A 12779-nucleotide genomic window follows, 5' to 3' on the forward strand; every position below is an offset into this window, starting at 1 on the left:
TTTTTTGACAAAAAAAATATTTTTCATATTGAAAACGATGCCATTTTTAAACCGCCAAAGATATTCACGTGATTCCTTTTGTATTTTATGCACACATATGCTGGCATAATTTGTGTGAAGTATGAAGTTTATAGCTTTAAAATTGACGGAGTTATTTAAAAAACACTGAAAAAAACCAAGGCCAAATTTTCATATTTTAAAATTAAACAATTCATAACTCCTTAACAGTACACGATGGCATGGTACTTTATGCATAAGTTTTTTAGATCTTGTCAAGCTCTTTCTCTAGAGTCCTAAATCATGTAAATCGGTTGAGTAGATCAAAAGTTATGGCCCCCAGAAGCTTGGAGAAGTCAAAAGTGGTCAACTTTGACACCCTGTAGCTCACCCTGTATTAAAGATATGGACCAACAACAGCACTTTTCTGAAAGCCTATGTCCTCCTCTACAAATGTCTAGAACATTTTGTATGGCTAAAATCAACAGATAAAAAGTTGTAGACTTATTTCCAATTTTTTTGCCATTTGGCCCACTGTGCGGCAGTAGTTAGCGAGAACTTTGCTCTAGCAAGAAGATCGAGAAATCGATCCGGGGCCCAACGAAGGAGACAGAGGAAAATGCACCGGCAGCACAATCGGGCTAAAGTGCAGGATGCTGGAAGGGATAGAACTCACATTCCAAGTACTTCTTCGAAAGCTGGAAAGAGAATCAGATCTCCCGATGAGCATACAACTGCTAAAACTCAGAAGAAGAAAGAAAGCTCCCCGCTTTCAAGTACTTTGGGAAGACCAAACCAAATCTTCCGCAATGGAGACCCCAGACAGTGTGCTGCGGAGGCAGACAAAGTCGGAACAGTAATGAAGGAGGAGCGCATGGCCTCTGAGTCTTCATGGGGGAGGACTGTGACTTCCAAAAGGAAGCCACAGCCATCACGTAAGGGAAAGATGGTAGTTTAAAAAGGTAAGAAGCGCCCTCTTACGCCAGAGTGGCAAGGGAGCGCAAGAGAGGTGAGATGACTTATGCAGTCATTGATATTAACAGTGTATCCGGTAGGATTCCACCAGATCATTGGTGACGCATCAAGTAAATGAACGGGTTTTCAATCATGTGTTGAAGGGGGTCCACCCCTGCGGATTATGAACTGCGAGTATAGAGCGGACATCTTAACGCTGCACTTTGCATCAGCTGATTGATATTGATATCGTCAAAAAACTCGTTGGAAGTATCTTCGCTCCCTGGGACGCAAAGCTCGACCTTGTGAGAAAAATTTACTCACAAAGGCAACGGTTTTCAACAAGGATGAGGGCGGCGAATTCGCGAAGGAACGCAGGATATAAGTCTTAAATTCGCGAAGGAACGCATGATACGAGTTGGCCGTGGAGAAATGGGAGATCTTCCACAGGAAGAAGAAGGAGGAATGAATTCTCCTCGTGGTGAGCAATTTTGGCGAATACTTAAGGCATTGTGTACTACGGAACCAGGGCCGTTTTTTTAAGATTGGGAAGTCTAGGATAGGCAAATATCCTCATATTAAGCCATCAGGCAGTGTAATGGCAGGACACTCAATACCACCTAACGAACAGAGGGCCGACGACGATACAATCACAGTCTCTCCCAATATTGAAAAAACTAGGATAAGCAAAGATCCGAATACTAAAACATCAGGCAGTGCAAGGGCGAGAGACCCAAACACAGCCTAACGAACAAGGACCCGACGACGGAGCCATCACCGTATTCGGAAGACTAGGATAGATAAAGATCCTAAAATTGAAACATCAGGTAGGGCAGTGACAAAGAAATCTATGCCGCCTAACGCACAGGGAACCGAGAAGACCATTTACTCGAAATTTGGAAGACTACTATAGGCAAAGATCGTAATATTGGAACATCAGATTCAAAAGAACCTAACGTACAGGGACCCTCATTTCATTGCCGACTTTCTCAAGATTCGGAAGACTTGAATATGCAAAGATCCTAATATTAAAACATCAGGCAATGCAGTGACAGGAAAGTCAATGCAACCTAATGATCAGGGAGCAGACGATGAAACCATCACACACTCCCAAGATGCCCATTAACTGGACGACCAATGATTGAGGTCATCCTACTCACGATCTGATGGAGCAAATCAGCAAAGGCAAGATTCAAAGTTTCTGGACTGAACCATATCAACTACCAATTGTTATACCTACCACCATAGGATGGTGGTATACTTTTCTACCCATTCCGTTTGTAACACATCGAAATATTTGTCTAAGTCCCCATAAAGTATGCAGATTCTTGATCGTCTCGACATTCTGAGTGGACCTAGCCATGTCCGTCCGTCCGTCAGTCACGATAGCGGTCGAACGCGTAAAGCTAGCCACTTGAAATTTTGCACAGACACTTTCTATTGTTATAGGTCATTGGGATCTAAAAATGGATCATATTGCTTCAAATTTAGATATAGCTCCCATATAAACCGATCTCCCGATTTGACTTCTTGAGCCCTTACAGGCCGTAACTTTGTCCGATTTGGCTGAAATATTGCATGTAGCGTTTTGTTAAGACTTCCAACAACTGTGCCTAGTACGGTCCCAATTGGTCGATAACCTGATATAGCTCTCATATAAACCGATCTCCCGATTTGACTTCTTGAGCCTCTGGAAGCCGCAATTTTTATCCGATCTGACTGAAATTTTGCACGTAGTTTTCCGTTATGATTTCCAAAAGCTGTGTTAATTACGGTCCAAATTGCTCTATAACCTGATATAGCTCCCATATGAACCGATCTACCGATTTCACTTCTTGAGCCCCTAGAAGCCTCAATTTTTATCCGATCTGACTGAAATTTTGCACGTAGTTTTCCGTTATGATTTCCAACAACTTTGCTTAGTACGGTCCCAATCGGTCTATAACCAGATATAGCTCCCATATAAACCGATCTCCCGATTTGACTTCTTGAGCCGCTGGAAGCCGCAATTTTTGTCTAATCTGACTGAAATTTTGCATTTGGCATTATTTTATGACTTCCAATAACTTTGCCAAGTTCGGTCCAAATCGGTCTATAACCTGATATAGCTCCCATATAACAGATCTCCTGATTTGACTTCTTGAGCCACTGGAAGACGCGATTTTTGTCCGATTTAGCTGAAATTTTGCACGTAATGTTTTGTTATGACTTCCAATAATTGTGTTAAGTACGGTCCACATGGGTCTATAACCTGATATAGCTCCCATATAAACCGATCTCCCGAATTCACCTCTTGAGCCCCTGAAAGCCGCAATTTTTGTCCGATTTGGCTGAAATTTTGCATGTAGTATTCTGTTATGACTTCCAACAACTGTGCTAAGAACAACCTAAATCGGCCTATAACCTCGTATAGCTCCCATATAAACCGATCACCCCATTTGACTTCTTACAAGCCGCAATTTTTGTCCGATTTGGCTTAAATTTTGCATGAAGTGTTTTGTTATGACTTCCAACAACTGTGCCAAGTACGGTCTAAATCGGTCTATAACCTGATATAGCTCCCATGTAAACCGGTCTCTCGATCATCCTGGTTCGGTTCCAAGAAGCTTTAATTTTTGCTGGTCTGACAAAAGTTTGGCATATAGAATAAAATTATGCCCTACAACTTAATTTATTTTGTATAAATTTGTAACAGAATCCATGGTGGTGGGTTCCAAGATTAGGCCGGACCGTACTTAGCACACTTTTACTTGTTACTTGTTACTCGTCATTACTTATAGTACGTTTACATTGCCCACTAAATCCAGATTTATGGCCTTATCGAGATTTAAGTGTTAAATCCTTTGGTTTTTTGCAGGTTTTACCCTGCAAAAATAAATTTCATTTTTACAGGATTTATTTTAAATCTCATATAAAACCAATTTCGGGACTGAATAATCGATAAAAGTACCAAAATATGCAACTGTTTTCAAGAATTGTGTATTTATGTGTGTAATATGCACATTCATGTATACGCCTGTACGCTTGTGTATGTCACTTAAATCCCCTCAAAACGCAGTCTAAACGCAACGGATTTTTGGATTTAGTTAAAGCGAGATCATAAAAATCTCAATGTAAACATGCTCTTAGAGCACCGAAAACCCCAATTACTGGTTTAGGTGTTAAACCACATTGACAAGGGCCAGCACAAAATCTGCAACCTCATGTCCCACCTAAACTAAAGCGACGCAGTATTAAAGTTCGTGATTTGTTAATTTTTAGTAAATTTTTTTGGCTTTAAAATGTTTTTCCAATCATAAAATTGTGTTTATTTCTGATTTTAACGAAAATAAAATTATTAACAAAAATAAGTTGTTTATTTCTTAGGAAGAAAAAAACATCCCCTACATCGCTGTGGCACCTTTGATGACATTGAAAAAATATTATATAAATGTCAAAAAAATATAAATATATTTATTTATTGTATTTTTTTTTTTGTTGTTGTGCAAACCAAATTCGTAGAAACCAATATGACATATACATACATATGTTTTTACACAAACAAATGCATATAAACATATCTAAATGTTTATGTTTGTCGCTTTAAAGTAAAAACAAGATTTTTCTTACCAGACACGTACAAGAAAAAAAAAAAACATATTTCACATTAGAGGAGGGATTGACATTCAAATGTTGTCTGACGCTGGCTAGCAAGCGAGGTGATGTTAGTGATTTCGATCTTGTACAAGCGCTACCAAAAAGAAATAAAAACAACAACCCACCATAGAAATGCGGAGGAATCTATTCAAAATAATTTTTGTTATTTTTTTTTAATTATAAAAAGGCTGCGTCATCAATGGATGATTTTCAGGTTTTCCTTTCTACTACGCAAAAATAAATACAAAAAAATAAGAAACACTTAAAACGCTAGCCAATAAGCATTATAAAATTATTACCTATTTATAGATATGAATAAATTTGATTTGTTTAAGGTGTTTTTTTTTTTTTTTTTTTGTAAATCATAAAGATTTGAGAAATGAAATCTTTATGGGTGTTCAAATCTTTTTCAAAGAAGGAAAGAAAGAAAATCACTTTCAAGGAAAGAAAGAAAACCCAGTAAGGAAGGGCAATAGTCGGGCGGTGCCGACTGTATAATACCCTACACCTACCCTATAGGTACAATGTGGAAGCCATATCCAATTCTAAACCAATTTCGATGGATCTCGGCGGATGTTTTCAGATGGGTTATTAAACAATCTGTATCATGTTTCGAGCAAATATGTTCAAACTTAAATAACTACGGTTGACAAATGACAACATCATTGCAAATTAGCCAAAATCTGACGAACATATATATGGGAGCTATATCTAAATCTGAACCGATTTGAAGCAAACTTCTCAGATATTGTGATCTCTGTCGAGGAAAGCGTTGTTCAAAGTCTTGGCAAGATTGGTCAACAAATGCGCTGGCAGTAGCTCGTGAAGTGAACATCGGATGATATATATATATATATATATATTAATCTGAACCGATTTCTATGAAATTCTCCAGTAATGTCGAGATTCATAAGAAAATCCATCCCGCCAAATTTCGAGAGAATGGGTCAACAAGTGACCTTTTTATTGCATTATTACTGCAAATCGGATGAACATATATATGGGAGGTATATCTAAATCTGAACCGATTTCAGGCAAACTTCTCTGATATTGTGGTAGTCGTCGAGGAAGGCGTTGTAAAAAATTTTGGGAAGATTGGTCAATAAATGCGCTTCAAATGGCTCTAGCAGTGAAAATCGGGCGATATATATATATGAGAGCTATATCTAAATCTAAACCGATTTCTATGAAATTCACCAATAATGTCGAGAGTCATAAGAGAATCCTTCCTGCCAAATTTCCAGAGAATGGGTTAACAAGTGACCATTTTATTGCATTTTTACTGCAAATCGGACGAACATATATATGGGAGCTATATCTAAATCTCAACCGATTTTTTCCAATTTCAATAGGCTTCGTCTGTAGGCCGAAAAACATGCCTGTATCAAATTTGAAGACGTTCGGATGAAAATTGCGACCTGTAGTTTGTACACAAATTAACATGGACAGACGGACGGACAGATGGACAGACAGACGGACAGACAGACGGGCGGACAAACGGACGGACGGACAGACGGACGGACGGACAGACAGACGGACGGACAGACGAATGGACGGACGGACGGACAGATGAACGGACAGACGGACGGACAGACAGACAGACGGACGGACGGACGGACGGACTGACAGATAGACAGACAGAACATAGCTAAATCGAATCAGAAAGTGATTCTGAGTCGATCGGTATACTTATCAATGGGTCTATCTCTCTTCCTTTTGGGTGTTACAAACAAATGCACAAAGTTTTAATACCCTGTACCACAGTAGTGGTGTAGGGTATAAAAATCTATGCCCTATCGCCATGAAATTAACCATTCTGTTTGCCCCTAGTAAATCTCCCCAAGTTTTTCATATCTTGCTGATAAGTTACATTTTTTTTTTCAACCTCCAGCCGCCATGATAATTTTGTAAACAAATAGAAACTTTATGCAAACAATGGCAGCTGATGTACAATATTTGTTTTTATCATTTTGAAAATAAACAATAAATATTGACCATAAAAACATTAGCAAATACTCGTAGTCCACATGCATACATTTGTATGATATTTCATGGAATTATACCTAAAACTATGTGGGATACATACACAAAACAAAACTTTAAAGCCCAAATCAGTAGGAGTGAGGGTGGCGGGGGACAGCAATACAGTTGGCCTCAAGTTTAAATTTCTGCTGATATTTTTCTTTATTTTTAGAAATTTTTTTGCTGTAGGAATTTTTCCACTGGAGATTTTAGTTTGAAACAAAATTTAAAATTTGAAATGTAGAACTTGGAGTCGTCTTAGCTGTATGTCAATTCAACCACATTAATTGCACAGTGGTTCATAACTAAGAGTCTTGATACAAGTCACTGTTCCAAAATTTCAGCGAAGCCAGAAAGCGCCTGTTATAGACCTTAGACCCAAAATCGCAAGGTCGGTCTATATGACAGCTATATCCAAATATGTTCTGATCGGGACCATTTTTGGTTGGGATATCACCGGGCCTAATAAAAGGCACTGTTCTGAATTTCAGCGAAATCGGGTAAAAGATGTGCCTGTTACAGGCTTAAGACCCTAAGGCGCCAGATCGGACTATATGGCAGCTATATGTAAATATGATTCGATATATACCACATTCGGGTCGGATGTCGAGACCTTTAGTGTAACTCACTGTTTAAATTTACAACAAAATCGGAGAACAAATGCGCCTTTTATGGCCTTTATTCCCTAAAGCTGAAGATCGGTCTCTGTGGCAGCTATTGTACATCTAAATATAGGCCGATCTGGACCATATAAGGAACATAAGTTGGGAGTCTTGTTACAAGTCACTGTTCCAAAATTTCAGCGAAGCCAGGTTGTAAATGCGCCTGTTATAGACTTTAGACCCAAAATCGGAAGATCGGTCTATATGACAGCTATATCCAAATATGTTCTGATCGGGACCATTTTTGGTTAGGATAACACCAGGCCTAATAAAACTCAATGTTATGAAATTCAGCGAAATCGGATAAAAGATGAGCCTGTTACAGGTTTAAGACCTAAAGGCGCCAGATCGGTCTATATGGCAGCTATATGTAAATATGATCTGATATATACCATATTCGGGTCGTATGTAGAGAACCCTACTGCAACTCACTGTTTAAAATTTCAGCAAAATCGGAGAACAAATGCGCCTTTTGTGGCCTTTATACCCTAAAGCTGAAGATCGGTCTCTGTGGCAGCTATATCTAAATATAGCCCGATCTGGACCATATAACGAACAGAAGTTAGGAGTCTTGGTATAACTCACTGTTCCAAATTTCAGCAAAGTCGGGTAATAAATGCGACTGTTATAGGCTTAAGACCCAAAACCGGCGGATCGGTGTATATGGCTGCTATATCCAAATAGGTTCCGATCTGGTCCATTTTTGTTTTAGGACATCGACGGGCCTAACAAAACTCATTATAGCAAATTTCCGGGAAATCGTGTAATAAATGCACCTGTTACAGGCTTAAGACCCTAAGTCGCCAGATCCGTCTGGCAGCTATATGCAAATATGTTCCGATATACGCCATATTTGGGTTGGATGTCGGGAGCCTTAAAGTAGCACACTCTTTCAACTTTGAGCAAAATCGCAGAATAAATGCGGCTGTTACAGGCCTAAAACACAAAACCGGCAGGTCGTTCTTTATGGCGCCATATCGAAATATGTTCCGATCTGGTCCATTTTTGGTTCGAATATCGACGGGCCTAACAAAACTCACTATAGCAAATTTCCGGGAAATCGTGTAATAAATGCGCCTGTTATAGGCTTAAGACTTTAATCGCCAAATAAAAGCGTGCTTAGCTTGATCGGCCAAATGTGAGTCGTTGTACAAAATGTCAACCAAATCAGATATGATCGCGCCCTAAAGGGGCTCAAGAAGTCAAATCGTGAAATCGGTTTGTAAGGGAGTCATATCTGATTAAAGACCGATTCAGAGCATATTTGGCATGTGTGTTGAAGGTCATCAGGAGAAGTTGTTGTAAAAAAAATGTCAGCCAAAGCGAATAAGAATTGGGCCTTCCAGAGGCTCAAGAAGTATAAATGGGGGGAACGGCTTAAATGGAAGCTATATCAGGTTATGAACCGATTTAGACCATACTTGTCATAGATGTTGGAAGTCACAACAAAACACCTAAAACAACATTTCAATCAAGTCAGATAAGAACTGCGCCCTTTAGAGGCTCAATAAGTAAAGATCAGAGATCGATTTATATGGCAGCAATATCGGGTTATGAAGCGATTTGGACCGTACCTAGACTAATAGGAAGTTTTTGTGTAAAATTTCAAGGGGCTAGCTTTACTTCTTCGAAAGTAAGCATGCTTTCGACTTAAAATGTCAAGAAAATCAAGATTATATAGACTTGTGGGGTATCAGATTAATATTTCGATGTGTTACGATACAAATCTAATGACGTATACCCCCATCCAATGGTGGAGGATATAAAAATCCGCCATGTTTCAAAAATAATGATGATCAAGGCATCTCAGTAAAGCTGTACGAAAACATGTTCTTCTTCATTGGTCCATTTTGCTGAAATTTGGAACAATGAGTTGCAGTAGGGCATCTGATGTCCGAACGGAGTATGGTTCAGATTGGACCACATTTAGATAGAGCAGCATTTATCACTTGATTTTTCTGAAATTTGGAACATTGAGTAGCAGTAGGATACCCGACATTCGAACCGAGTACGGTCCACATCAGACCCCAATTGGATAAAGCTGTCATATGGACCGATGTGCGGATTCAGAGGCTTATGCCCATGAAAGTCGCATTTATCACTTGATTTCTGTGAAATTTGAAACAATGGGTTGGGCAAGACCACACGATATCCAAGCCAAGTATGGTTCACATCAGACCATATTTAGATATAGCTGTCATATAGACGAATCTGCTAATTCAGGGTCTTAAGGTCATAAAAGACGCATTTACTATCCGATTTTACTGAAATTCGGAACAATAAATTGCAATAGGGCACCCGAAATCCGAACGGAGTATAGTCGAGATCTGGCAATATTTGGATACAACTTCCATAAAGACCTATCTGCGGATTCAGGGTCTTAGGCAAATTTGCTACAGTGAGTTATGGTAGAACATACGATATTTGAACGGGGTATGGTTCAAATGCACATTTGGATATAGCTGCCATATAGACCAATCTGCGGTTTGAGGGACTTATGCACATAAAAATTGCATTTATCTTTAAATTGTTAATTAATATTTAAACTAAAAAAATAAATATTTCCTCGATAGTAAAGCGGTTAGTATCCCCACATTTAATTATACTCTACATTTTTTAAATAACTCTTTTGGCCATATGAGGGGTTTTATCATTTTTTGTGTTGACTTCCTATTTCCTCTCAGTTTTCTTCAATGTTTAAAATTTTATTTGAATTTTTTTTTAACCTACCGTTTTAAGTGATCTCTTTTGTTATCCTCTCGTACAACAACTTGTGTTTCTTGGGCTATTTGTCCAAAACAAACGTTGTTGGTCTCTCGTACCATTTTTGTTTATGAAACTTCATGGAGGCGAATTATTTTTTAAATGGGCGCACTCCAAACCCATTCATCTGAAATTTGCTTTTTCTTCTGAATGATTTCGGTTTCAGCGTAGAAAAACAAAAAATCGTTAAAACCGATTATTTTTTGTTTTACCAAAACTTTTCAATCAATCAGCATGTGGATTGAAACTTTTTTCTTCTTCAATGCTATTGGCTTTTTTTACTATTTTCAATTTAAATAACTTTTAATTTTTTTTCTTGCCATATGGAGAGATATTTCCTTTTTTTCTTAATCTGAAAAGAGAAAAAAAATGAAGAAAATTCAATGAAAAATAATAGGAAATTTTAAATAAGGATTAAGTTGGAAGTAAGGGTTTTCATTGAGCTACACAACTGTTTCTGAACATTTGGAACCGGAACCACTAAGGCTATGTTACTCGAACCATCAGCTTCGTTGGCTTGATTCATAAAGCACCTGATTTATGCCATGGAATCGAGAACCTTTTGCTTGAGCAACACTACCTTAGTGAGAAGAATTGCTGGAAATTTTAGCCTTCCTGTAGTATGGCTTTGCTCTCTTATGTGCCATACAATAAAACAATGGACCCTGATTTCCTCACCATCCTCTTTTTTTTAGTTCTTTTCTTTCCTCAAGAAAAATAATGAAAATTATAACTTAAATCAAAGCCATTGATGTTATTCGATTTGGTTAGTAGATATACAAGTATTGGTTCAATTCTCTGTTTTTGCCATACTCGTCGTTCGACCCCTTACTTGGTTGGGGAGGTAAGAATCCAGTAAATTTTTATTACCATTTGTTGTCATCGGCATGGAGGATCTGGTATTTTTTGCTTAATATTGAATTCTTCTTCTTCAGCAAACATAAGACAAGCGGCCATAACAGCGGAAACTTCCAACAAACCTGGGTGTGTGTGTGTGTGTGTCTGAACAGGCCTGGTCTGGCCTACCAACCAGGCTGTTCTGCTGCGGATGGGAAGAATGACGAAGATGGTGTCTTTCTGTTGGTACTACCATACCGTTGCTATACATGAACAACAAATTTAGCTTAACTAACAGAAAGGAGAGGGGGAGAAAGCGTTAAGAGATGTGAAAACCATCGGGGGCACTGTGAACAGCAACAATACCACACCATCGTCATCAATAGCGGCATCAGTACAACGGCAGCAGCGACACCAACATAAAAACCATTTGAGTTCAAACTACACACATTTATGGTTAAAGAAAAACACAACAACGTCGTCGTCATCATCATCATCATCACAGTGTACTCTCTAGACGAGCAACAACAACAACAACAATAAGGCTACAGCAAAACAACGAAATGTTTTTGTACCAAAAACAGCGGCAGCAGCAGCAGCACCAACTATAACAACAACACTAGCATACATTTTAGTACGTTTGGGTTCGCGCGCTGCCAGTATTCACGTTCATTTACCCGCCACCCGTTCTCACCAGCCCTCCTGATCCACAACCCAACCAACCTACCCAATACCATATGAACGCAAAAGAAGAAGAAGCACCAAAAAAACACAACAGCAGCAGCAGCAACAAAAATTGTATAAAAATTCTTTTTATAAACGTAAAATGAAAATCGGCAACAGCGCTTCCGTAGTTAGTGGAATCGAGTCGAGGCTTATTGAGGCAACATACCCGTGTTTGGCTGTGTGTGCTTGGTATTTGTTATTGTTGTGTATATTTGTGTATAATGAAATGTGGCAACAGCGCTTTATTTGCTGTTTTTATAATAACTGTTGGGTTTTTTAGTCACACAGCCACGAGTGCAAAAGAGACCGAACGAACAAATGAACGAGTGAGCAACCGAACGACCAAGTAAGCAAGCAAGCAAACAAACATGCGATAAGTATGGGTTTGTAAGTTGGTGTGCTTCATTATGGCCATACGAGGAAAAGGGAGAGATAAAATGGCAAGTTGCGCACATACCCAGTCACGAGAGTACATTTGATTGCCATAGAAAAATGCACACAAACACAAACATACGTTGTGTGTATTTTAGCTGGCATAGTCATAATGTGAACGAAGACAACGGCGACGTCGAGGCCTGGCTGCGACTATGGGTTGTTTATGGCTTGCAATACATTGCTAGGTAGGTTACGTGCCAACGGGCAGTGAAGAGTAAAAGAAGTATGCCGTTGGTAAAGCAAGCGAGCGGCCAGCGGTGGTGTGGCTTTGCAAATGGTGTTGGTGATGATGATGTTAATGACGAAGACGACGACTATACAACCCAAACCAACGACCATGTTGTTATGTTAAGAGGGTATTGTTGTAAACTTGCTTTTTGTTGTTGTTTTATGTATGTTTTTATGCCTCTTCTCTTGCAGTATTCCTGTATTATGGTTATTTTGTAGTCGCTGTCGTTGTTGTCCTCTTCTTCTTCTTTGCCTTTTATTAAGATTTCCTCTGTTATTTTCGACTAACACCACACATCAAACGCAAACCAGAGTGGAAAGTTTAAATAATGCGCTTGAGAAACAAGCATTGTCAACCTCATCTGAAGGAATAGTTGAATTTTTGCCGAGATCCAAACAATAACATCCCATCAATCTATCTATACAAGAATTTGTTATTCTTTTGCTTCATTGCCCGAAAAACAACAACAACAATTGAGGATGCTGCAGCATCATCGTCATCGGCAATATGCCAAAATA

General features: G+C 38.8%; 1 protein-coding gene across 6 annotated transcripts in view; it reads right to left on the reverse strand.

The window, feature by feature from the left end:
- LOC106090588 (protein split ends) overlaps positions 1-12779 on the reverse strand; it is a 327322-nt gene that overhangs the window by 288298 nt on the left and 26245 nt on the right. For 2 of the 6 annotated variants that reach the window (XM_059365852.1, XM_059365847.1), the window contains exon 2: positions 10002-10386. The exons of 1 other annotated variant lie outside the window; for it this stretch is intronic. In XM_059365852.1, the coding sequence (XP_059221835.1) occupies positions 10002-10096 (95 nt within the window). In that variant the 5' untranslated portion in view covers positions 10097-10386. Of the gene's footprint in view, positions 1-10001; positions 10387-12779 lie in introns of those variants that run through there. 3 more of the 6 variants (XM_059365848.1, XM_059365850.1, XM_059365851.1) reach the window with 3 other exon arrangements.

Source organism: Stomoxys calcitrans, chromosome 3 (assembly GCF_963082655.1).
Source record: "Stomoxys calcitrans chromosome 3, idStoCalc2.1, whole genome shotgun sequence".
Lineage (NCBI taxonomy): Eukaryota > Metazoa > Arthropoda > Insecta > Diptera > Muscidae > Stomoxys > Stomoxys calcitrans.